We start from the raw sequence: 27,943 nt of genomic DNA, 5'->3' as shown, positions 1-27,943 counted from the left end.
GTGTGTGTGTGTGTGATTCCTCCCACCTGATTCTCACAGGAGGGTGGAGTGGAACTGTTTTTTTAAGGAAGTGTTTCTCCATTCTCTGTAGTTTTAGAGAGTTTGTAAACCAGACCTTTGCTTGCATAGACCAGTACAGCTGTGTTCAACATCATCTGCAGGTAAGCCTTCATTTAAGTACAGCTGTCTAGGTGTACAGAATCCAAATGTATGATACAGAATTCTTAAAAGATTGATATTTTTCAGCCTATAAGGGTGCAGGCCATTTTCTTAATTTGAAATGCTAATTCAGAAAGGCCATCTAACAGAACTCATAAAATATGTGTCTCAAGTCAGATTATGGTTGTTGGGTTATGGAACCTCCTGTTTTCGTTTTGATCTGTAGCCCCCCCCCCGCTGGACTGGACCCCCCGAAAGGAGGGTAGGGCAGACACAGTTTTCTGTGAATATCTTGAGAACCGTAGGGCCTAGGATGACCAATTTTTTCCGTATGTTTGCCTCCAGGGGTCATCTTAACCCATTCCATGTGCACACATGTGCATAAACAGATACACACGCACACACATACACAGTGTTGGGCAAGTTACTTCAAAATCGTAATGTACTATGCATTACTTATTACTGTCATTTCAAAGTAATTTGTTACATTATAATATTACTGTCTCTGAATTGTAAGGCATTACACTACTATTGCATTACTTTTAAGTTACTTTCACCAAAATATCTAGAAATATGGATTTGCCATTCTAAATGCAGTTTATTACGCTCAATGCAGCTTGCTCTTAATGGAGGGAGATGTGGTATAGCATAATGACTGAGCTAGGCTTAAGGCCCATTCACACCAAGAACGATAACGATAATGATAACTATAACCATAACGATAAAAGCGTTCACACTGAACAACGATAAACAAAGTCTCTCCTTGTGTTAATGAATGTGACGGCTAAAATTCGATGGGTTCTGATTGGCTATAAGCATTTTATCGTTGTGAAAATCGCTCTGAAAGTGATCCCCAACGATATCGTTCTTCATGTCGTTATCGTTATAGTTTATGTGTGAACATCGTCATTAATATTAACGAGAATGATATTTATTTATAGTTATCGTTATCGTTATCGTTCTTGGTGTGAATGGGCCTTTAAGGCAACAGTAGAATGCAATAGGCGCAGTGCTCATAATGCAATACAAGGAACAATCATAGTCAGAATGTTAAAAACTGACAAAAGGTCAAAGTCTGGTAAATTGTGATAGAAATACTGTAACTTTAAGGCCTAGGCCTACTCATTAAAATCAATAGAGAGCCTACTATATTGTAAATCAAAGCTTAAAGGAACCGTATATAAGATTGTGGCCAAAACGGGTACTACAATCACTTTCAAATTACTGTAGAGCGGTGTATCCCCTTCCCCTCCCCTCTGACTGGCAGAGTTGGCAACCGGATGACGAAACACTACTGACTTTGTGATTAGTAGATAGGTGGAGGGTGGTGCATTAGGCCAAAACACAACATGACAACATCAACATCAGTTGAGGGCTGCAACTTTTAAATGACAATATCCTGGCCAGACTGTTGTCAGTGAGTATTTGAAATGAACATGATTTCGTAATGTCTAGTGACATATCAGGGCAATTTTATGATTAATTGAAATACAATTTTTACATACGGTTCCTTTAATAAAGACATGTCAAGATGGTGGCCTGCTGGCCATTTCGGTGCCCTAAGTTAGTGGCTTTGAGTGAGTGACATTTAAATGATAACTCAAACACCTAAAGTAAAATAAAAGGCCTATTATTTACAGACCATTACTGTGTATTTTTAAACATTAATTTCTGAAGAAATGCTGTTTTACTTAGAAATGGTGCACTGTCACTGATCTTTGTCACTGAGCATTGATCTTTACGTTGTCATAATGCCCTTTTGCCAGCTCTTGTTTACAAGCCTTATTTGTTGGAGTTACATTGATAGCACAATATTAACAATAATACAATGTTAAGTTGTTTTAAGCAACCTTCATTGCTTTGGAAATGGAAGTATGCAATGACATGTTGCTTCACATTTCGTTTTGCGAATACAAGTAAATTATGAGCCTGGTATCCACCTAGCTATCTGAATGGAATGCGTTTCAGTCGACTCAGCATATCATGTGCTTCATGTAGCCTAAATGCTTGGAAAACGAATGATTGAAGACCCACCAATTCTAGTACTACGTGGTGATTGAGAACCCAAAAGGTATCAAACTTGCATGTAACATCGTGTTAGTGCATTTTGACATTGTAAACGTTATTGATGAAGAGTGAAACGCAGTTTGCAGTAAAGCTACTATTCAATGGTTACATTTGGGTGCCCCCTCTGTCCTTTGGTGCCCAACGCAAAGTGCGTGATGCGCGTGGTGGGAGCGGTGGCACTGCCAGGCTACACAATCTTTTTCTGCATTTCTAACCCTTTATTCTCTTCAATTTAAGTTCACAGCACAAAGCTGACATGCACAACAGCATAGTTTGTGTTTTATCAAGAATCAAAAAGATTAGCGTGGCACTACTTTAGATGTTTCATTCATTTACTTGTGCTATTTCGCGAGCTGAGAGATCTTTCGGTTTCGCACACAAAGTGCACTAACTATTATGTTCTCCATAGCCTTGTCTCTGACAAGCTGAAAATAATGAGCGTAGGCTTATGTCCATCCCGCAATTAGAGTCCAATAGTGCTGCAGCCACAGTCATATTCAACCAGTATCAGGAGATAACGTTCTACTATTTTGCGCGGATTTTTTCTCCTCTGTTGTTCTCACGTGGTGTTTGCGAATATGTATCAAAACAAAACAAGCGCTTAATTTTGGGTTAAACTACATTGTAACGCGCGTTACTGAAGTTTGTACCGAGTAAATATTACCTAATTTTTTTTTTGTAATGCCTTACATTACCGCGTTACCGCAAACAGCAATATATTACAGTAATTACTAGGGCTGTCAATCGATTAAAAAAATTAATCTAATTAATTACATACTCTGTGATTAATTAATCTAAATTAATCGCATATATAATTTTTGCTGTGAAAGTATTTTAAATATTTAAATTCAAATAAATAATTGAATAATCAGCATTAGTGACATTAAAGTTCAAAAACTCTTTTATTATTATTTTCACTGTTCAAATAATTGCCATAATAATCTATGATATGACCTAATATGCTGAGGAAATAAATTCAAAAGTGCTTCGGGAAGAAGTTTTTTTTTCACATACAAGGCATTTCATTGCAGATGACTTTATTTTCAACACTTTATTTTTTATCAACACCATCAGGCCGTTTTTTAAAAGTAAATGTTCCAATCAATGATCCAGGCAGCACGTTTTCTTCTCTCTCCTTCATTTTACAGTCTAATTTTTACTGACTAAAATGGCTCGGGGTCAAAGGTCATACGGAATCGATTAATCTGCACTAATTTTTTTTAATCAGTTATTTTTTCTCAAATTAATTAATCGAAATTAATCAGTTATTTTGACAGCCCTAGTAATTACATTACTTTTGTAACGCATTACTCCCAACACTGCACATACATTCACAGTAATCATACGTATGACACATACTCAGACAGTAGACATATGTACGCATGCATGCACATGCACAAACACAGGCACATACGCAGGCACACACACAAGCACGCACAGTGTTTCCCATACATTGACTAATCTGTGGCGGGGCGCCATGAAATCAAAATCGGCTGCCACAGATTAATATTCTATGTTTAATTTAATTTAATTGAAATTAAATATAACATCAAATCCTTGCATTGCCATTTTAAGCATGCAGCCTTTCCTTACCCCACCTCTCTCGTAGCCCACTGCCCCTCCTCTGCACGTGCATTTAACAAAATATTCACGATTGTTGAAGGATTGTTGTTGACACATAGAAGCATTGCATAGAAGACATCTGGCTAAATTGCTATTAAATCCGCTTAGCATCGTGACCATGCTGCGCAAATTTGTTCAAAACTGCTGCATTGAAGTTAACTCTGCTAAGGTCTTATCACAACATATTAGGCTACATTGAAGACAGGGTCGGACTGGGAACAAAATTTGGCCCTGGCAATTTTCTCCTGGACAAGCCCACTACTGGACCGACGACCCCCCCACCCCCCACAAACACACACACACAAGCCCACCGATACCAAAATCCCCCCCTGATTCCCCCCCCCATAAATAACAAACACACAGTATCATGCTGTAGCAACACTTCATAAACTGAACCCAAACATTTAGATTTGGACCTATAGGTTATTATATAATCAGTATCGTATTTTCTGTCAACTATGACGCTCTCCATGCATGTTCAGTAGCCTATATTTTTCCTTTAGTCAAGCAGTGACATGTGGTTTAATCAGTGTTGGGCAAGTTACTTCAAAATCGTAATATATTATGTATTACTTATTACTGTCATTTCAAAGTAATTCATTACATTATAATATTACTGTCTCTGAATTGTAAGGCATTACACTACTATTGTATTACTTTTAAGTTACTTTTACCAAAATATCTGGAAATATGGATTTGGAATTCTAAATGCAGTTTACTATGCTCAATGCAGCTCATTGCACTTCTAATGGAGGGTGATGTGGTACAACATAATGACTGAGCTAGGCTTAAGGCTAACAACAGTAGAATGCAATAGGTGCAGTGATGGCTCATGATGCAATACAAGGAACAATCATAGCCAGAATTGTGTTAAAAGAAGACAAAAGGTCAAAGTCTGGTCAATTGTGATAGAAATGCTGTAACTTTAGGCTTAGGCCTACTCATTAAAATCAACAGAGAGCCCACTACCTGTATATTGTAACCCAAAACTTAAAGACATGTCAAGATAGGCTACACAGTGCAGCTACTGGCAATTTTTGTGCCCTTACAGTGAAATACAGTATTAACCTAAGTATGTCATTATATGGCCAACTATAAATATGTAATCTGCCTGTTCCCAGGGATGGGTAGTATTTCTGAAACATGTAATATGTGTTTCAAATGCAAAATAGTATTTTGTCATTTGTATTTTATTGGGTTGAAGGAAATGGCTCTGTATTTTGTATCAAAATACTTGATTGGTGTATAAGTATAAGTATAAGTATATATACTCTTTTGATCCCGTGAGGGAAATTTGGTCAAATGTATTATTTTTTACAAATGTGTATTTTTGTATTTTAAAAATACTGCAAAATACTATATGTGAAAAACACAAAAAAGTAGATACTACAGACAGGTGTAATGAATAATTAGTAATTAGGCAACAATGCTTTATGTTTATCGCAATCAGCTAATGTGAGAACAGCTGTGTTCAACAACACTTACAGCTTTTCAGTGACGGCTATTGCTGAAGCATCAGCTCTGGTCTGAAGCACTAATGTGAAGTGGTACGCAAGTAAAGATGAGCAAGTTGACCTGTGCAAGTTCACATAAGGACACTGACAAAGGCAGTGTTGTGCCTGAACGCGTTCATTGAACGAAAGTTCATGAACTCGTTCATATTTTGACCGAACTTGAACTGAACGTCCTGCATTACTGCCTGATGAACGTTACTGTGAACTCGTTCATTCTGGTGTCTGTGAACGGCACGCTCTTTCAGTTTAACTTCGTTCAATAGGGTGCCAGATTTCTACACAGCCTTCCACATGAAAACCCGGCTAAAACACACCGTAAAAAGGCCTTAATATGGCAGCATGCAGGTCACCATTTCTCAAACTATGGGCCGCGGTCCGCAATGTGGACAATGCTGGTCTGCAGAGTGAAATTATTCCCGGGGCATCGTCTGATAATTTGCTGCGCAATTGATCAAGGAACCGCGGACAGAAAAAGAAAACAAACGTTTCTGCAATTAGTAGGAAATACTTGTTAATTTGGTGTCATCAAACATAGAGGCATAGAATTAAGTCGTGGTATGAGCGTTTATTCAATGCATGCGTGTGCACGTTGGTAGCAAAGCTAAGCTCAACCTATTGGAAGGCTATTTAATTATGAAACGACATTTAATAGAACGACGTGGATTTACGCAACTTCCATAAAATCAGAGCACAGACTATATAAAACACTGTCTAGCATTAAGTATTAAAGTGAGCCAAAAGCTATTAATTAGTCTTAGTTAAAGATAGCTAAAGATCTCCAGATCAGTGATTTACGCATGATCTGATCCGCCATTTACCATTCACAAAAGCTGGTTGTGTTTCCTGAATCCTTACAATCAGGCATTCAAATGAAATGTATTTAAATAGCATATAAATATTCTATCAGTGTATGATGCTTGCATGAGGGAAAGATCCCAAAACAACGGCACCCATATAATTGCTTTTGTTTTGAGAAGTATTTCTCATGCAAGCATCATCCAACAATGCAAAAACATTGCAGGCCTAATTATATTTTACAGTAGTAAAGCAGTACTCTGATGTGCATGTTTTCACAAACTTTTGTGAACAATCTTAGCACTTTAAACATTGACTGTTTTGAAGTGCATGTATAGCAATATAGTATAAAAATAATAATAATTGTGATATCATTATAATTTGATGGGGGGTGGGAGGAGGGGGTGGGTTCATGTAGGTGGGGCCTATGACCCCAAAGTATGCCTTGACTGGGCCTCAGGTCAAAGAAGTTTGAGAAAGGCTGATGTAGACGACAAAGCAGCAAGGAGGCGTCGTATGATCATTTAAACAAGTTTTATGACAAGGTCGGTGAGGATGGGAAAAATCGTACATTTCTGTGCAAACTTTGCCCGCACTTCAGTCACATCCACAGCAAACCTGAAACGGCACATTGAACTGAAGCACCTGGCTAGCCTTTCAAGGTATGTGCAAGCCAATACAAAATCAAAAGACTGTCAAGACAGATCCTCAACCCAAATTAACTGCATTCTATATGGGCTGTGGCAATAATTTTGAAAAATAATAGCTCGCAGCAACATATGAAAAAAAAAAAAGAACTATGAACTAGTTCATTTTTGGAAAGTGTGAACTTAGTTCAAAATTTTGAATTATGAACTATGAACTGAACTAGTTCATTTTAAAATTTGTGAACTGAACTTTGAACTAGTTCACGTAGAAAATGAACTTTCCCAACACTGGACAAAGGCAACCATGTCCCATTCTCCATGCCAATCTTTAACAGAAAAATGTCAGATATCTCAACCACAATGACATCAATAGATGGTAAGGTGTTGAGTGTGTTTGAATTCCCTTCCTTGTAGCATCCTTTACTGCATTCCACAGTGGGGAGAAGTTCACCTTGTTTAATTAAATAAAAATTATATTTCCTTATTAGCTGCATACTTGAGGTTGGAGATATTAAGGCACGTCAAGTCTCTCACATACTGGAACTTCAAGATACATAGCCGTATGATTTTCTTATTCAGTTCTGCACTGCACTGACTTGAATTACGAATTTTGGCACAGATACACAATTATGATTTTGGCCTATTGATTATAATGTGGTTAATTGAAAGCTCTGTCAGTCATTTGGATAAGCATCAGCTAGATGACTAAATGTAAATGTAAATTCTTGAATTATTCTTAATTCTGATCACACTACATGAACTTGCATACGGTATACGACAGGGGCCAAATTGTATTGTTTTTTACTATATAGTTTTAATAGGCTAAATGTTTGGGATAAAAAAAAGCTTTTTTTGCAGTGCTTCCATACTTCCTTGAAAAAAGTATTTTGAGTATTTTCTAAATACAAAAATACAGTATTTTATTTTGATACATACGTAATATGGTTAGGCCTACTGTATTTTGTAGTTTATTTTAATACATTAAAAATGAGGGTATTAGGTATTTTATTTAGAAATACATTCTGATGGATTTTTGCCCATCCCTGCCTGTTCCCAGCATTAGCACAACACTTTGCGATGATTAGCTTGCAGTATTTTTAAAATACAAAAATACACACCAATAAAGTATTTTGATACAAAATACAGAGCCATTTCCTTCAACCCAATAAAATACAAATGACAAAATACTATTTTGCATTTGAAACACATATTACATGTTTCAGAAATACTACCCATCCCTGGGAACAGGCAGATTACATATTTATAGTTGGCCATATAATGACATACTTAGGTTAATACTGTATTTCACTGTAAGGACACAAAAATGGCCAGTAGCTGCACTGTGTAGCCTATCTTGACATGTCTTTACGTTTTGGGTTACAATATACAGGTAGTGGGCTCTCTGTTGATTTTAATGAGTAGGCCTAAGCCTAAAGTTACAGCATTTCTATCACAATTGACCAGACTTTGACCTTTTGTCTTCTTTTAACACAATTCTGGCTATGATTGTTCCTTGTATTGCATCATGAGCCATCACTGCACCTATTGCATTCTACTGTTGTTAGCCTTAAGCCTAGCTCAGTCATTATGTTGTACCCCATCACCCTCCATTAGAAGTGCAATGAGCTGCATTGAGCATAGTAAACTGCATTTAGAATTCCAAATCCATATTTCCAGATATTTTGGTAAAAGTAACTTAAAAGTAATACAATAGTAGTGTAATGCCTTACAATTCAGAGACAGTAATATTATAATGTAATGAATTACTTTGAAATGACAGTAATAAGTAATACATAATATATTACGATTTTGAAGTAACTTGCCCAACACTGATTAAACCACATGTCACTGCTTGACTAAAGGAAAAATATAGGCTACTGAACATGCATGGAGAGCGTCATAGTTGACAGAAATTACGATACTGATTATATAATAACCTATAGGTCCAAATCTAAATGTTTGGGTTCAGTTTATGAAGTGTTGCTACAGCATGATACTGTGTGTTTGTTATTTATGGGGGGGGGAATCAGGGGGGGATTTTGGTATCGGTGGGCTTGTGTGTGTGTGTTTGTGGGGGGTGGGGGGGTCGTCGGTCCAGTAGTGGGCTTGTCCAGGAGAAAATTGCCAGGGCCGAATTTTGTTCCCAGTCCGACCCTGAACACAACCACAGTTAGGCCTATTTGGTGCAAATCTTCTACATTGGTTATAGGTTATATATAGATTCACATTAACTGTAGGCTATCACCACAAGTGTATACTAAACGTTTTTGCCCAAGTTTGTGTGCTGTCATCACATTTTGCAAAATTAGGCTACCTTCGTTACTAACCTAACAGTTGATACTTTTTACGTGCATCGACTCGCGATTGATTGTGCATCTAATGTAACACTCGGTGGAGAGACTTCCACTTTCCAAGTTCCACTTTCACTGTCATTGTGAGCTAAAAGGCTACTATATGGGAAATACTTTGAAGTTCCTTTTGAGTCCAAACATGAATAGGTTTTCTTTAACCTGTGCTACACTTTTCCACCAAGTTGTGCAAAAATTGTAGGTACCCGGAGTTTTTTTTATGTTGACAGACAAACCGCACTACAGTAGCCTACATGGTGCAGTAAATGGAAGCTCTTCGTAGCGCGTGCAACTTACGTCTATAAAAACAATATATTTATGGAATAAAATTAGACACCTCTGATTGCTGTTTACGGTTAAACTGCGATGATGTGAACACTAGCCAGCGGTGGGCACTTATATAGCCTAGGCTACCATGCATGGACGCGTAGGCTATATTTCCCCACAAACCAAGCGGCTGCTTGGACAAATCCACTTGAGGGGTGGGGCAGGGGGGCGCGATCGTAACACACACTGAACCTGTCATGAAGAGTTGAAAATGATTGACCTGTCACCCCCCAATCCAAATGGATGCAACTGCATTTATAGGCTAAGCCTAGGTCTACATGACGGGCCGCAAATAGGCTAAATAACTTTTTTTTTTTTTAAATCCGGGAGGTCACCGGCCCACATGTGGACTGGCCCACCGGGCATTTGCCCGGTTGTACAGATTACCAGTCCGAGCCTGGGCTTATTTTATTGACTCTGACACTGAATGTTTTCAAAATCCCGATGTAAATGGAAAAGTTTTTTCCAAAATTCAAAAGTGCTTGTCCCAAGGAGAAGTACAAACCTTTATTTTAACTACTATGTAGAAAACGTTAGTGATGTAGTACTCGAGTTGTGCATTTTTTATGTTCATATAAAAAAAACACACACATAACAACAATAATAATAAAATGCAATGTTGACCGGCATTATCTAAAAATGACATCCCATGGTGCAATGCAAAGATACTGCCGTCAGAGCCGTTTATTCATCTCTATGGCTCTGCTGCCGGTGAGTGTCTGTAGGTCAGCATAGTCCATATTAAGACGTTAAGACTGCTCCTCTAAACAATTCCCAATCTAGCTTAGTCTGTAGGCCTAATGGTTGATTATTAACTGGGGTGATATTAAATTATGAATATGAAAACTGACATTTTTTTATGGTCTTGGTCTCGACTCGGTCTCGACTCCTAAAGGACTCGGTCTTGACTCGGACTTGCTTCCTCAAAGACTCGGTCTTGACTCGGACTCGACTGTATTTGGAAACCAACAGACTCGGTCTCGACTCGGTCTCGACCCTTCAAAGACTCGGGTCTTGACTCGGACTCGGCATAGGCGGTCTCGTCCCCATCACTAGAAAACGTTATGAATTGCATCCACACATCAGCAGCCTTTTAACCGTGTTAGGCTACTCAGGAACGTCTTAAAGTGCCCCCCCCCCCATCCAAGTCAGCTACCGCCACAAATTGAATCCAATTCTGTGGGAAACACTGACTCACACACACACACACACACATAAACATAAACATGTACACGCACACATGCACACAAGAATTTCTCAGAATTATGAACAGGCAAGATGGGGGTGGGGTTGTATAAAATGAATTTTACATGTGAAATCTATGAACTAATCATGTTTTGGTACTTGTTGTCTAGCAGATACCAGTGAGAATTGAGTGTGGATAATGCAATTTAGTGAGACAGTTAGAATCATATAGGCCTTTCAGCGTGATTTTTTTTTGTGGAAAAAATGTGCTGGACTGGGCGGCGGTCATATTTTGTACCGCTCTGCAGTACATCTAGTTATAATAATAATAGTAATAATATATTTTAATTTACTGCACCACTGTGAGATAAATTTATCATCATTTGCTCAAACAACAAATATGACTGTGAGGGCTACGCAAACTTCTAGCTAACCGTTTGCTAACGTTTAGCATGTCTGTGTATGCCAGCACAAATCTCAATCTGCATGCATGTGCAGCCTATAAGATTAAGATTCTGTGAACTATTATATTTGGCCATGGACGTAGACAGTTGCCATGCAACTCATAGAATTCATTTTCATGCTGTTTAGGCTACATCACAAGGTCTTCCAGGGCCCCTGTTTTACAGCTATTCATTTGTCAAGTCTGACAGGATGAGACCATGTGAATAAAGGCATACAATATGACTGTGTATCTGAATATCTGCATATGCCTTATGACATTTCTAGGGGTACAACACCAATCTTAAATAGAATCTCTCACAGTCTGCCACAATATGACTTACCTATAGCGCTGTGTAAAGTGCTGTATATTAACATGGAAAATAGATTGATTTCTCCCCTTTCCACTCACTGCTTATTCTCCGCTAGGCAAATGAAAGGGCAATAGTTAAACAGTGTTTATAAATTACATAAAAGACACAAGATAGTCTCATGTTATAAAAGCTTTTCTTTTATTCTTTTTCTTGCACTGTCCTTCTCTCTATATACTAAAGGGTGGATAAATGCCCTCTTTGTCTCTCTGTGTTTAGACTGGTTTTGCAAAAATAACCCTTATCATCCTTTGTGAATAATGTATGGACAAGAGTGCAAAAATGACTGAAGCATCATCTCTCTGTGTGTTTACAAATACTGTAGAACCTTCCAGAAAAAGCCATCATGCCAGAGACAGCTGAAGCCGTGGCTGCAACCATCACCACTCGCAGGAATGTCACCGTCGAGATCACCAACCTCACAAACAACTACTGCCTGCTCAACCCCAAGTAAGAGCCCAATAGATCAGATGTTAAACAAACAGCAGTGACGGAACAACAAGAATCCCTTTGAGAAGAATATTTAATCTCATTCTTGGCATGATATGTATTTTACTATTAAAATATGCGTGGGCACATGTGTGTGTGTGTGTGTGTGTGTGTGTGTGTGTCTGTACATAACTCTCTCTTCTTCCTTAGAGTGTTCCTTGAGAGTGGCGAAACCTACAACCCGCCTCAGCCCACGGTGCGCCCACTGAAGACCGAGGTGTGCACCTTCAGCAAGACCAGCGCCAAGGCCACGGGCAGCGTAGGGGTCATGACCTACGACCTCTTCGAGCGCACCCGCAAGGGCGCCACTGAAACCCTAGCCATCATGTTCTCCGTGCCCTGGGACTACAACGTCTACAAGAACTGGTATGCCATCGGCATCTACCCCGTTGGCAAGGAGTGCGATGAAGCCCTGTACAAGGAGATGTATTACGACAAGGAGCCCAAGGGCTTCGTCCGCATGGAGGCTGACGGCTCTGGGCTGACCTTCGAGGGCTCTAGCATGGACGTCAAGGCCACCATGTGCCCCATGGGCCGGGCCATCATGAAGGTGGAGCTGTGGGATAAGCTGTTTTCGCCCGGCATGCAGCAGTCAGCCCACTAGAGGGCGGTAGAGTGTAGATGAACAAGGAGAAGGAGAGAGGTGCTGAGAAAAGAGTTGCTAGTCCCTAGCAACTAGCAACTAGTCCCTAGCAACACTCCCCTACCAACCACTCCCTAGTAAAACTTAGTATGGACTCTCCACTGCCCCAACAATAAGAATTTGATTCCACTGAAGCACACATAACAACACAAACACATACTGGTAAATTCATGATTTATCTAGCCAAATAACTGTAAGGGACCCATAGAGTCTATACTGCAAAGGTAAAGGTTCAATCTCCAAGTTTGTGTCATTTCAATTTGTATTATCTAGTGAACACATCTGTTGAATGTCTTACATAAATTAATCAAATAAAAATGTACAACTTTTACAAATGATCAAATTACATTTTAAAATGTTACTATGATGCAGAGTGTATTCTTCCGCCAGACTGACGCACAGTGTGTCAAAATTCACATCCCTCCTTCTCTGTTAAATCGCGGAACTATTCTTTGCAGCGAGATGACACTTTTATCGCGTGACAGAGCATAAGTGGGCCTTACCAACGAGGCTAGGCACTTGTCTGTACGTCTGTAATTTAAGTATTAAAAATAAAAAAATTCAAATCATGAAATTAGCATGTGCAGTAACTGGATATCAGCGCTGCAATTCTGCAGGCTGACACAGGTTGAGAAGGGTGCTCCCCTTAAAGGAGAAGTTCGGTGTGAAATTGACCTTAGCTGTACTGAAAGATGTTGCCGAGTACTTACATGTGTCCAATAGGCACCTTCGCTCACCCCCTAGCATTCCGAATTACGCCGTTTTTAGCCGAGTAGCTGTGGGGGCATAGCGTAGCCTATGCAACTAAATCACTATTTTTACACCATTAAAAAGGTTCCAAGTAACTCCACACTGCATTGGTAGACTTCTGAGGGTCTTGGAACCTTTTTAATTGTGTAAAAATAGCAATTTAGCTGCATAGGCTACGCTATGCCCCCCACAGCTACTCGGCTAAAAACGGCGTAATTCGGAATGCTAGGGGGTGAGCGAAGGTGCCTATTGGACACATGTAAGTACTCGGCAACATCTTTCAGTACAGCTAAGGTCAATTTCACACCGAACTTCTCCTTTAAGTCATCTGACCTGACTAATTATGGTCTGTTAATCAAGCTAATACTCGTCACAAACAGCAATAGTAACTTTTGGGGGTTCATAAGTCTGCTTAGAAATCATTTTGCCTATAAGAATGTACTTGTTTAGGCTTCTTACAAAAATTAATGTGAAATGTACCAAACTGACTAGCCCCATGAGAGCAATCTTATATTTACATTACATTTATACACGTATTCATTTAGCTGATGCTTTTATCCAAAACAACGTATAAGTGAGGACTAACATTCGAGCTATGTTGCCAAGGAGACTTCTTAAGACTGCTGATGTTCTTTGTGACAACAAACAACAATGTGGGCAAAGGCATTAATGACATCATCTGGTTTTTGTTTACACCTATACACACATGCACACACATCCCCCCCCCCCCCCCCCCCCCACACACACACACACAAACACTCTCACCCACAACTGCACACCCACACAGTTGTATTGACTTAAAGCAAGTGACAGAAACAGCTAAGAACTGTTTTTGCCGTTGAACCAAAGTGTGAAAGTAAATAGCTCGTAAGCCTATAATTTGACATAAAAAAAAGTGTGTGGGAAGTATAGTGTATGTATGGCATTTTAGTGAATTTGGAAACATGAGTATGCAGTTGTTTAAACTGCCATTGAACCAAAGCTGAAAAGCACAAAACATCATCATCAACACACACACACACCAGGGTTTCCGTTGTCCGGTAATTACCGGACATTGGCCGGAAAAAAAATGAAATGTCCGACAAAATTAAATCTCTCCGGTCAAATTGTCCGATTGAAATTGGCTAATAATCCCGTCCCCTAACGCAATCTGAATTTGAGAATAAGCCTTAATACGTAAGCCTATATTATACATCCTCTGTCTATGTTTTTAAATGAACAGGCTCTACCGTTTGAAAAGTAAGCTATTAAACAACACGCATAGCCTATGCTGCATTTCAAATAGGAAGTGCACGCGGCTTAAAGCGTCCATGCACAACGAACAAATGAGTGAGGCGGTTCAAACATGGCCAGGCCCAGGTAGACTAGCCTTAAAAGTTTTTTCAGAGGCCAGACGCGATGGATGATGATACATTGGTAACGTCTGAAGCCTCAGATGTCCGGTCAACTCCACCACCACCAGATAAAAAGCAGAAGTGTCGGGCGTATCTGTCGGAATCAGTGACATTGGAAGTGGAGTTGCGGGGGATGCGGCCGCTCCAAGACACTGCCATTCTCCGTGTAGCCTATACTGGACATGCAAAGTGTTCTTTACCCAAAGCATAGGCTACAGTAGGCCTATGCGTTATCTGTCTATGATCTGCAGGGTTAAGGGCCTCCTCGACGAGGAGATTACTGGTCCGCGGATAATTTCTGGCACAATTAAACGGTAGCCTATCATTGAACCGCGGACGAAAGAAAAAAAAACTAAACATTTCCCAGAATAGGAAACATTTCTTAATTTATTGTTATCAAATAAAGAGGCATTAGGGGGTAGTGGTGTGAGCGCTCATTCTTGTATGTGCACATCTGTGTAAGTTAAACAGTCATCACTGGAGATAACGTGGGTAGCAGCAACAAACAACGTAGCCTTTTTAAAACAATTAACGAACGAAGCGGACTCTTGCTGTCCATGAAAAGATACTGGCTAGATCTTGTTAGGGATGTTTAAGTTAGGCTAATGAACATGTTGCCTTCTAGCTTGATTATGTCAATCTTTAACAGTGTTGGGGAGTAACGGAATACATGTACCGGCGTTACGTATTCAGAATACAAATTATGAGTAACTGTATTCCGATACAGTTACAAGTGAAATAGTTGGTATTTAGAATACAGTTACATTGTTGAAATCAATGGATTACATGACGATACTTCTCTGTTTCATAAGTTTATTCACTCTCTAAATAATTTAAGGCAACTCCATTTCCCAGAAGCTCCTGAAAGCAATCTATGATTTCCATGTTTAAATCCAAGCCCCGCCGTCTTGCACTAGCCTCAAAACGCAGCCAGCGCGCATTATGGACGCGTCATCGGAGATCCTGAAATGACTGTTTGCACAGCAAATTAGGAGTAAAGTAAGTGGAGGTAACTCCTGTTCCTCACTGATCGCGGTTCCTGATGTCTGTTCAAAGGATATTTTCCCAAGTATTAATAGCTCAGGCTACTTCGGCCAATCGGTTACACAGTTTGCTAATCAATAAACAGAGCCTACTTCACGTGTTGATTTAGACCTACAATTAAACCAATCTCTAAAATAATTACTGCATTTTAAGTTTTTTATTCTAACTTAAAATAGCTTTATGGATTATTATTTTTTTCTGATTAGATCTACATTTACGTTTTAAAATGAATTATATGGTGCAGCCTCTGAAGAATTATTCTTGCGAGTAGGCTAGCATATTTTAACGTGCGGTTTTTGATTGTCATTACGCAATCACGTTAATTTTGAGAGCAATGATATACAGTAGCCTAGATAGTGTTTACATTTACAGGTCATTTGCGTTCCACCTGTCATATGCGCCCCTCACTTGTACTGGGTTGATGCCACCGAAAAATCTCACAGGCACTAATATATTTTCTGGCTACGCCCTTAAAGTAGCCTATTTATTTAGTTTGTTTTAATTAGCCTAGTCGCCTGCTGTACAGTAGTTTCAGTGGTCACCTTGCTATTTTAAAGTTGTATCAAGTAGCTTAGTTGACTTTACATTCTCCTATGTGGGCCTAACACTTCAGCCATTTGGAACAGAAGAACACACCAGAATAGGCCTGTTTAGTAGGCCTAAGCAGGATTTGATGTCCGCATTCCTACACTTAAAATGCAATTCAATGCGGAAGTAATCTAAGTATTCAGAATACGTTACTCAGATTGAGTAACGTAACTGAATACGTTACAGATTACATTTTTGGGCATGTATTCTGTATTCAGTAACGGAATACGTTTTGAAAGTAACCCTCCCAACACTGATCTTTAAGTAGCCTGTCTCCAGTTTTCCTCAATTTGACTAATTAAGAAGTGATAATATATTTGACCGGCATATCGTCAAAATGTCCGGAAAACGAAACCTCTGCCGGTCACTTTGACCGGCACCATTTTTTTCTAGCGGAAACTCTGACACACACACACACACACGTTTGAATAGTGGCACTGGCACAGTCAGCATAGTTTTTTTTCTTTTCTTTCGTTTTCTTACAAGTCCTCACACAGGTTTTTTTTTTTTTTTAATATCGCTCCACTGTGTTTCAGGAAACGGAAAACGGAAGTCCTGTGATGTGTTTATATTTAGTAAATTGTGATTGCTCTATGAAATGCAACACAACTGCATTTAGTGATGAAAAAAAGAAACCTCATGAACCATGAAAGAAAAAGTGAACCACATGGATAGTTGCATTTCCAATAGTTGCAAAACTATTAAGCAACAGTGTGTAACAATTTGAAACATTTTGTAGTGCATTTTTAAGAACTACTTATTATATAATCTTCAATGTGTTTAAGTGTTTTGTTTTTTTTTGGGGGGGGGGTTCACTATTTAGATAGGGCAGTGAAGAGTTACAGGAAGGCGGGTAGATACTTGCACCCACACAAAGTATTGTTTATTAAATGTCAAAGCCTTTAAAGTCATTTTGTCATTCAAAACTTCACATCACATCACGTCATTTACTTTTGTAACTGTTAATGTTATTTCTGTGAATATTTATATTATGAGGGGCCGCTTGGGAAATACTTGGTCTTACACAGACTATCATAGTCTCACATATACACCACTATACTCCTTTTACATGTAAGTGTGTGAGAGAGTACTAATGTGTGTGACTTTAAGCGCACATAGTTATGTAGTGTGTGAGAGAGTATAGTAGTGTGTGTGAAAGAGTTTGATTGAAACGAAAGCGAGTAGTCTATTCCTTTTACATGTGTGTGTAAGAGAGAGTACTAATGTGTGTGAGAGCACATAGTTGTGTGTGTGAGAGAGTATAGTAATGTGTGTGTGAGAGAGTTTGATTGAAACGGAAGGAGTTTAATTTCTCAGTTCCTGATTGGTTGATGAGGAAAAAGCAGGATTTGGCGCTGTCGTTGTGATAGTTTGACTGTAGTTGTATTGTAATGGACAGAGAGAGTTGAACTGAGAGAGAGAACTGAAGCTGTGGGTCCACAAAACATGTTTTTTTTTTTTTGCGTTGGCTATTTTCTATACAAATCCCATGAAGTTCAGCGTTCACAACGCTCAGCACCCTCTACGGAAAAAAAACCCTCGGTGCTGGCATTTGGAAATCTGTTCAACTTTTAGAACAGAGGTCAATTGGGGTCAATGCCACTTTTCTCTTGCTAGTCAATCAAAATCAAGGAAGGGGCGGGACCTACACTGTCAACAATGTTCATAGTGGCAGAGAAAAACTCAATCAGTCAAGTCCTATGTGACTAAATATTGTGAGTGTACGTATACACACATGATAAGTGGGAATTGATATTTTTCAAGAAGCATTATCACACACACACACACACAAACCCTGCAAGAGTAGGTGTTGTATCAGTATGACACCTAGTCATAAGTACTTGTCATAACTCAGAAGTTTTCTTTTGATTGTATTCAGAGGTTAAATTGGGCCGGGGCTGTCTGGGGGTGGAGCCCTGGCAGATAAGTCATCAGAAAGATAGTGCAAGCAGACATCTACTGGTGAATGGTGAGGTAAGGGCAAAAATTAAGGTGCACAGTATTTTGTGACTCACAGTATTTTGGTCGATCAACATCAATAGGCTAATATCATTGGATTTGGGCTTACATTTTCATTAGGCAGGACAAATTAACCTTAAAAATGGTGGGATAGCCTACTACTCGTGTGCCAACTGGCAAGTAAAACTAACAATGCTGCTAATTCTAAATTATTTAGCTATAGTCTATGCGATCTCTGAATCACATTTCTCATTCTTGGCTGGATGAATTTCAAACTAATTTTAACCTATGAATTGCAGTGCATTGCAGAGGCTATTTATGGTAGTATAACTGGTTGGCCCTCCTCTCAGATCTTTGAAGCCTACCAGGTTTGTCAGAAAGTGTGGCAACCAGAAGGTCAGCTGATCATTTGGCCTGTAGGAAAAGGCAAACTAATGATGTGGTATCTCCATATCAGACGATATGGGAGGTGATGAAGTAGATGTACATGCAGTGTAACTACAAAATGCAATAACAAAGGGTAACCATTGCCCATTATTTGTTCAAATGTTCGTGTTATTGTTCATCCATGTCAGTGTACCTTAAAGACATGTATTTCTTTTTGTCAAGTGAAAATAAATCAGCTCTAAATGTGATCTTATCTGTTATGAAACACCTAAGATGCATCCAAAAGTACATTCAAAAATGTATGCCACACCAGCATACTGCAGCTGCCAGACCAATCCACGCCCCTCCGGGTCAGAGCCAACCCCTCATAGAAAATCCCAATTTAACCACTGATTGTATTACAGGTGAGTATATTGCAGCTGACCTCTCTGCACGGTTTAATTCATCCAGTGGGAATTTTAATCTTGTTGTACAGGGAAAAGCAGATATGGATTAGGCAGGGAAAAAAACTCACTTTCAGTAGTCTACCATTTTTACATTGATCCTGTAGAGCCAATACCATTTCAATGACACCATTCTAGTTCAAATGTCCAAGATAATCTTGTGACTCACAAACACTGTTTGCTGAAAACAGCAATTTCTCTCCCATATCTCTCCCTCAGGTAGATCTCTAGATCTGTCAGGGGCATTGGTCTCACGTCGTACCCCACAAACTTTTTCTTTGTCCTATCAACAGGAACCATTTCCTCTGTGCTGTTGGGGTCGTTGCGGCCAATGGCGGCAAACGTGGGGAAAGTCATCCTGAGGCTTTCTGGAAGGTTCTGGCTGTACGTCGGGCAGCAGTAGGCCGACCACAGGTACTCAGGTATGGCCACGCGGTGCTCGTCCTTCAGCCAGCGGTCCACTCGGTAAGGGATGATGCCGGTGACAATATACGCAGGACCTGCACAGTACTTGTTCAGCGTCACGTTGACATGGCTCTCCAGCTCAGCCCACGGGCCGTAGTTGGAGTCCATCTTCTGGGGGACGACGTTGGTCAGGGTGAAGGTGGACCGGCGCTCGCTGCGGTTCTGGTGGTGCAGACTGGGGTTGAGATGGCCGCGGGTGTAGCTGGAGTTGATGTAGTCCTGTTGCACCGCCTGGCTCTTGACCACGGTCTGGTCCACTTTCTTAGGGGGAATGGGGAAGGGGAACATCACGCCGCTGGCGTTAGAGTTGGCCAGCTAGGAGGGAACAGTCAGATTATTAAAACAAGGCAGTGGCTGGATATTGCATTCTTGATATTAGACGCTGGATACCAAATATCACTGTTGCTGCTTTATCTTTTTGTCCTTTAGAAGCATGTACTGGTTTAAGAATGCTGTTGCTAATGTATTTGGGCACAAATAGGCTTGAAAGTACACTCTAAACCCGAACTAGTTGTCATTACTAGAAAATTGCGTGGAAACCGATTGCCTTAAACCATTCTAGTTTTTACAAAACATAAAACTAAACATGTTTAGTTGTGTCAACTAACAACCTTGTGTTGATGCTGTAGACAAATTAAGCTTACATTAGTAGTCTTTACTAAAAATCTTTAGTTCACTTAACTTATTGTTTCAGAAGTTGCAGTTGTATAAAATAACTAGGTTAAAATGCATGTTAACAAATTCATTAAAATATGAACTAAGTTCTGTAGATATGCCTATTGTTTTTTTTATTTTAAGATTAGGGTACTGTATTAATTTAATTGTTTTATTAAAAATTGAAAAGAAATTCATCACAATGTATAGGAATGCCTTTTATTATTGATAAAACATGAACAAACAACATTTAAACTCATAAATATTCCACATCCACTGTAGATGAAGAACCTATAAAAAAAAAGACGAAGAACCTATAAAAAAGAACATAAGAAAACAATTTTTTAGTCCATGTTCATTTACACAGTTGAAATATATCACCTATGATTGCAACAAATAAGTGAATGGACATCGGCTAACATTAGCCAAAAGCTAACCAACATGTGCTGCTATGGTTAGCTAAAACTGTCTACAGACAGAAACACCTATTTCAATGATAAAGTTTGAATTAAACTTAGTAGCACTAAGACAAGTATATTTACACGAAAACATATGTGATATTGTTATAATCTGGCATCCACACCCATTGGAAGGTAGCTACCATGCTAACTGTCCGAAAGACTACTAGCATGCTAACAACGGAGCTAATGTTACCTTACTTTTCTCAGGTTAATGTAAGTTAATCACGTAAACAAACATTTAGCTAACTATTGGTCAAACTGAACATAATTTTTGGTTATTTCATTAGAATTTTAATTTTTCAACAAGTTCATCAGAAAGTTCACCCACCATTTGATGTAGTAGCCTATTTGTCACAGCAGCACGAGGCATGGAGTCATTCATCTGGACTGAGAAGCAGGAGGAACGGTTGATGGGCAGAATTTTTTTAGACCCCTCCTCTGCCTTGCAAAAACATAACATTTATCGTTGTCTCTGCTTAACATGATCATTGCACTGTATATTTCACTTAAATAGTACAATCAACTCATTTCTTTTAGTTATGACATAGAGTTTTCACAAAACACACAAACATTAGTAGTGACCACCTAACATATTTATTACAATTGCAGAGTACAACTAGTCTGAGATATTAAAAATGGGCTCAGGATTATCTGTGAGCTCTGAAACACATTGACATGCCAGCACCAATGGGCCCGGGCTACACCAGGTCCGCAACTGAAGCACTTTGTTTGTGGAGTGTAAAATATATATTATATATATATATATATATATATATATATATTTAAAAAACTTTTAATTTTTCTGGTGTAGCCAGTTCGTTGAATATATTGAAAGCTAATTGTTGCACTCCACAAACAGAACACTTCAATTACTGTCTGTTCAATGTCTGATGTAGCCCCTCTGTCCGCAATCAAGTCCACTGCAGTACTTTGAGGTCAACTCTGTGCAGGTGACATCCGCACATTCGGCCTGAGACTTACATCTGCATATCATGTGGGGGCACATTGTCTTATTCTGTGTCCTGTAGAATTCTGGGGTATTCTCACTGTATTCTGATGTGTTCATATGTTACTTCTGTGTGTGTGTAGTAGCATATACAACGGGGAGAGGTCCAGTGTACATGACGTTGTTTTAGGCCTGTGTACCATCAGGAACGTCATACAGCCCTGAGCCCAGTAATATCTTAGGAACATTGTGATAACAGTGATAACATGGGCCGAGGGAGTTAGCATGCTGTTCTGTTCGGGCTAGTATATCCATCTGGTCAGAGCCGGTTTTGTACACTGGTTGGCACCTGCCACGTTGGCATGATTGACGTTTGTATGTTTAAGTATAACAGGCTTTGTCTTAGGTTCTGACTCTGAGACGGAACGAGGAAGCGACTCGAGGAGCATCTTCTGTCGGGAAGCTCAAGTAGCCGTTTCTAATAACAACCACAACTGTTAGACTATTTTACCATCTACAATAAACCATCATCTAATTGCCGATGCTGATCCAGCCGTCAAGCTTTCTTGACCATCTATTAGAACGAAAACACTTTGGCACCCTGATTGACGTGACCGAATCCCAGCTGGAAGCCTGCCAAGAGGGGAAACACTGCTGCACTGCGCACCCTGCATACAGTGAAGAAATTCTGACCAGGTGAAAGCAAAAAGTCTTTACACGAGAAAAAGAACCAAAGTAAACCTATGGAAAAGTCTTTCGTTTTCTTCATTGTATTTTGCAGTGATATGTGTGAAGCCTTGCAAATCAGTAATTTATGAGTTCTGATGTAGCCTAATGGTACACATTGAGAGGAGAGCAATTTCATTTTTATTCTCAAAGGTTCATTTAGGGTAGTCCTCATTTTCAGTGAAGCCGAGATAAATAATAAGTAATTGAAAAGTCTAGCTTTTGGACATGTCAAACTCAAACAACTCCGTCCAATAAACACCAATCAACACAGACTGGTGGTGTACACTAACCCAACTGTTGGTGTTTGTTGGGGTTGGTTGGATCAGTGTGCAAGTCCCTTATCACCGCCAAAACACCAGAGTGACTTTATTATTATTATTGATTTTATTTCATTTTTTCTTAAAACTTATTTTACTTTTGTGTTTGTTTACATGCACAGGACGGTGCTATAGTGACAGTCAAATTTCCTTCGGGATGAATAAAGTATTTCCTATCTTATCTTATCTTATCTTAAAGCCAGTAGATGCATGCTTAATCATTGACTGTAGCCACCTTTTCCAAAGGCATTGTGCTTATTCAAAGGTCTAGTGTTTGAGGAACCAAACCGATTTGCAGATATCATGAAATATATGATAACAGAAGCACTTAATATAAGTTAAATGAATGAATTAATGCACACTGATAGTACATGAATGAATGAATGAATGAATGAATGAATTAATTATTAATACTCAGGGATGGGCATATATGTCTAATACATGTATTTAAAATACGTATTTCAAATACAAAATACTATTTTGTAATTTGTATTTTATTGAGATGATGAAAATGCCTTCGTATTTTGTATCAAAATACTTCAGTGTTGTGTATTTTTGTATTTTCAAAATACTGTAAAATACTTTCTGTGAAACACTGTGATGACATCTATCTAACTATCTATACTGTAAAGCACAAAATCTCTGTCTCTGTCTGTTTGTGGCACCCTTGCATGGTCAAGCCCCTCTACTCCAGTAGAGCGTTTATTTTCCTTTGCTGGAATGATTAACAGGCCCCATAGGCGTCGTCTGAATGCAACACTGTTTGAGAAGTTAGTTGTGCTTAAAGGCATCAACTGAGGAGACACGACTAGCTAAGGTTACACACACTCCTTTGCTCACACAAGGACAGCACAAGGACTTGAGTTCACAAGTTTATATTGCAACACTTGAGTTTGCTATTTTCCTTTCTTTTTTCTGTTTTACAGTTTTTTTCTAGACTTTAAATTTGTCTATGTTCTCTGACCTGTGAAATATTTCAGTGTATGATAACTTGACAAGATACCTCAAACAAGGACATTTCCAATTTTGCACATTTTAAATAAGACATTTTTGATAATGTCATAATAATTGGCTTCTAATTGGATTTAACTGATTGGATGGTATTAATGTGACAACTTGAATTTTTTGTATTTACATTGATATTGATTTCCAGTTTCAGGTGTATACAAAATTATTCAACTGTGATGAAACTCAACATAAGTGTGGTAGTGATGGTGTTAAATAACTTAAAAGGTGAAAATGCTACCTAGTTTAAATTTCTAAATAAGTCATCTATTTGGATTGTTTGTCTTTGAGTTATTGTCACTGATTCATAGTGGGCAATCTATTACACCAACTGGCTGGGAAGTGCAACAGTTGTGGAGTCGGCATTGCATGTCGCTGCAAAACAGTGCATCTCCAAACTTAAAAACAGTAGACTAACAGTCAATAAAACTGGTTCTGTACTTTAAAGAACATTTCAAGCGATCACATAGCCCATGTTCAATGTTGCAATATTATCAGAAGGCCCTATGTGCAATTTGCTTTTGAGCAGGATCTTATAACATTTCAAAATGAATGGAAAGGCAGTGATGAGATTTTGCTCTCAGCTGTAGCCTAGGCCTGCTAGTGGTGAGTCTGTTATAGCAAAGTCCTTTTAGGCAAGTCCCTCCACTCGGCGGCCATATACCAACGTTTTATGGGCACTCATCGGGCACAGTCTTTGGGTCGAACTGCGCGTGCGCAAGGCTTCACGACACCAATCTTGCTCCAGCGGCGAGATCACAACACATGATTGGCACGATGTCTTCACAACACACCATATGATTGGCTCAATGTATTCACATCACACCACATGATTGGCTCAATGTATTCACATGTCGACGTTTTGCCGAGGAAGGGGTGGGATATGTGTAGACAACGGCGATATTGGCGTGACAAACTAGCCCTATGCATTTCTATGGAGTATTTTTTGAGTGCTGTGTCTCCACATTAGAAAGTCTCTGGTTATAGCCTATTTACTTGTATTGTAGCCAGGCTTGGAATTTCACCATTCTGGGGGCAAGGCCACTTGGCCTTCAGTTGGGCATATTTGGTGGGGGGCACAAAGGCCACATGTCAGGGCACCAAGGCCAAAGTTAACTATACAGTAGTAGGCTATAAAAATGATCAGACAGACAGACAGACAGACAGACAGACAGATAGATAGACAGATAGACAGATAGATAGATACTTTATTGATCCCCGGGGGAAATTCAAGAATTAAGTATTAAGTATATCAAGTATTTAGCCTATTCACTGCAGTAGACCTGCATCACTGTATGAAACATTACAAAAACATGAAACATGACATATTACATAGAACTGTAAATCATCTGATCATCTAATATTTGCAGATATCTAGGCTATATATAACATTTATTTTATATTTGGCCTGTTATGAAATCATGTATTGAACAATTTAAGCACAGCTCAGCTTTAAGAAACTCAAATAGCCTAGATGCATGCTTAGCATTTTGTGATCATTAAGGCTACTTTCACAAACTCTTAGTCAGCTGTCCTATGATTTACCAATATAGGCGATATTTGTAACATTTATTTTGTATTTGGCCCGTTATGAAATCATGTGGAACAATTTAAACACATTGTAAAACGTAAAGCCCAAATTTGGAGACATCCATGCATGTCGAAATTTACTGCAAATTCAAAACTAGATTACTCTGGAACGGCTAACTGTACAGGGGACTGCTTTACACTTTTGTGTTCGGTAAGGTCTGTTGTTTATTCTGATATATGGTTTGTCATGTGTTAAAAGAAGGGTTCGTGAAGTATTCCACCGAGATGAATGGGTAGTGAGATCATGGGACGCAAAACCTTCAATAGAATGTATGATTAAATTGAATTATATTATTTACTTTTCTCGCGAACCGTTCAACACAGCAATTATCGGCTAACATCGTTTAAAAGCTGAGAAAAAGCTCTTTCATGTGATACTTGTGATGTCTGTGTGATGAATAGGCTACTTCGCGAGTAGTTCAACTGAGAAGAATGGGTGAATTTGGACGCACTTTCTTTCTTGCGCGGTCACTTTCTCCACTGCGTAAAAGACTAAATTAATTTGCGCTGTGAATGCTAAGATTATTTTGACAGGCCACAGGCTAAATAAAAATCGCTATTAGTAGGACGCAAAGCAGAATATTGAAAGAACGGGGCACCAAGGCCACCGTGGCCTGTAAACCTCTGATTTTCAAAGGGGCCTCACGGCCAATGCAAGGGGCTACGGCGGCCATGGCCGTCGTGGCCGGCGTGAAATTCCTACCCTGATTGTAGCCTATGCAACTATTCTATTAAACACTATAGGCTATGACCGCTATGTTCTTGCACTTTTTCTTCCATGATATTGTTTCAGTTATCCAAAAGGTTCGAAGGATGCTCTTTATTATATGGCAATTTTGGAAAAATAACTAATAAAAGTGAGGTGAGGTGCCCCCCCACCCGTTGTTCTCTGGTGCCGACCCTGGCAGAGGTTTCAGATGTTTTTCCAGGTAGTGTACAAGTGAAGGGATAGACGAAAAAGGCTTTTAGAAAGAAGTATTTTGTAGTATTTTGTAAATACAAAAATACAGTATTTTATTTTGATACATTTTTTGGCTGCTGTATTTTGTAGCTTATTTTGATACATTTTTAAGGTGGGTATTTGGTATTTTATTTGGAAATACATTTTGATGTATTTGTGCCCATCCCTGTTAATACTGTCTTGGCAGTTGGTTGCTGGAAGTTGGTTTTTGGAAAATTATAAAGACTGCAACCAACAATGACCAACTTTAGAATGTTTGGGGTCGTTAGTCCTTGTTTTGGCAGCGTGCCCTTTAGACCTAGTAACACTAGTGATAAACACTATAGTGATAAAGACCTGTTGTAAACCACAAGTGTTGCACTGGCCAGCCATTCACTTCCTCTGTTTTTAAGCACACCAGAGAAACGGCCTCTATTGTGAAACAGGGAACATGTCCTTATGCCTAGTATAAAGAGGAAACATCACCTCTAAAACAAATTAAATTGTCTAGCACTAATAGCATACAGCCTATTTTCAACCTGCCGAATTGTTCCTGTCAGGTCAGTGTTAAGGTATGACCTTTGTCTAGATCAGTCATACTCAGTCATTCAAGAAAGGTCTACCCTTAAGTGAAACTTAAAAGTAAAACTATCCACCAATAAGATGTGGGCTACTTAGGCTACAGGGTTTACATGTTACCAAGATCAATATGCAATATATTTAAACTAATTCATATCAAGAAAGCATTATGTTTTGCCATAAAATAAAATAGTAGTAGGCTTACCTGTGGTTCATACTTCCAGACGCCCTTTGGTCTTTTTCCCGCTGGGGTTGTGTACAAGTATGCGGAGAACCAGGGAGAGCGGCGCTCACGGCTGTACAGAGTGGCAAAGTAGTACCTGTTGGTATAGTTCTGACATATGGGCGTCCCACTTAGCCCACTGGGGGGCCAGTACCGGTAGAAAAAATTCAGACAGGGCGAGAAATCACCTACGTCTCCCTGAGAAAGACAGAGGAGTGTGCTGAGAGCCGGCAGCAGAGGAAGCCAGCATTTCATTGCAAAAAATATGGCTGGTAAAGAATGGAGAGAAAAAAAAAACCAGATAAGCATTCCAGTAGAGCAGCTCTGAGGTGGTTTGAGTGTGTTTGTTTATATGCCTGAGAGAGAGAGGGAGGGCTGGAAAGGGAAAGGGGAACTTAGCGACCGTGTGCATTTGCAAGATGCGGAAAGTGGCATCATCAGCAGGACTCATGATTGATTGCCTGTAATCTCGGTTCTCTCTCTTTAATCTCTTCTCTCACGTCTTCCTCTCTCTCTTCTCTCTTTCTCTTTTTCTTTCCTTTTTTTCTTTCTCTCTCTCTCAAAAAAAAAAATTATTCACACACACAAACACATAGTTTATATATATATATATATATATATATATATATATATATAAACTATATATGTACTGTAGTATTCAAACCAGGTACAGTGACATGATGCTAACACATTTCAGTACTTCAGTATTCAGTATTACGTAACAAAAGACCTTCTCTTGTTGTAATGTAAATGAAAGTGAAACAGAATTCCACCGCATCCAGATCCAGATGATTTTTTATGACAACGGAGAAATTGGTGACCATCTACCTTGTCTGAAAATCTGAAGGAAATCAGACCAG

General features: G+C 39.2%; 2 protein-coding genes across 2 annotated transcripts; one reads left to right on the top strand and one right to left on the bottom strand.

Moving 5' to 3' along the window:
- The first annotated feature begins 91 nt into the window (after positions 1 to 91).
- LOC143138435 (DELTA-actitoxin-Afr1a-like) lies at positions 92 to 13,183 on the top strand. The gene is made up of 3 exons (XM_076298905.1): positions 92 to 161; positions 11,803 to 11,927; positions 12,117 to 13,183. The coding sequence occupies exons 2-3, from the start codon at positions 11,824 to 11,826 to the stop codon at positions 12,568 to 12,570; spliced, it is 558 nt and encodes a 185-aa protein (XP_076155020.1). The 5' UTR covers positions 92 to 161; positions 11,803 to 11,823; the 3' UTR covers positions 12,571 to 13,183.
- Positions 13,184 to 19,124: 5,941 nt separating this feature from the next.
- LOC143137681 (endonuclease domain-containing 1 protein-like) lies at positions 19,125 to 27,427 on the bottom strand. Its single transcript, XM_076297976.1, has 2 exons — positions 27,066 to 27,427; positions 19,125 to 19,954 (listed from the first exon to the last, which is right to left on the bottom strand). The coding sequence occupies exons 1-2, from the start codon at positions 27,390 to 27,392 to the stop codon at positions 19,340 to 19,342; spliced, it is 942 nt and encodes a 313-aa protein (XP_076154091.1). The 5' UTR covers positions 27,393 to 27,427; the 3' UTR covers positions 19,125 to 19,339.
- Between the last annotated feature and the right edge of the window lie 516 nt (positions 27,428 to 27,943).

This window comes from Alosa pseudoharengus, unplaced genomic scaffold (assembly GCF_046254945.1).
Source record: "Alosa pseudoharengus isolate Yale_2024_CS ecotype anadromous, Long Island Sound unplaced genomic scaffold, YU_APseudo_1.1 YU_APseudo_1.1_scf_21, whole genome shotgun sequence".
Lineage (NCBI taxonomy): Eukaryota > Metazoa > Chordata > Actinopteri > Clupeiformes > Clupeidae > Alosa > Alosa pseudoharengus.
Note: the sequence above shows the minus strand (reverse complement) of the source record. Positions and strands in the feature narration are given on the sequence as shown.

Coding starts and splice junctions, on each gene's coding strand:
- LOC143138435 (XM_076298905.1), top strand. CDS start 11,824: ATGCCAGAGACAGCTGAAGCCGTGGCTGCAACCATCACCACTCGCAGG. Junction 11,928..12,116: donor TACTGCCTGCTCAACCCCAA/GTAAGAGCCCAA, acceptor CTTCTTCCTTAG/AGTGTTCCTTGAGAGTGGCG.
- LOC143137681 (XM_076297976.1), bottom strand. CDS start 27,392: ATGCTTATCTGGTTTTTTTTTTCTCTCCATTCTTTACCAGCCATATTT. Junction 19,955..27,065: donor TCTGGAAGTATGAACCACAG/GTAAGCCTACTA, acceptor GTTCCCTCCTAG/CTGGCCAACTCTAACGCCAG.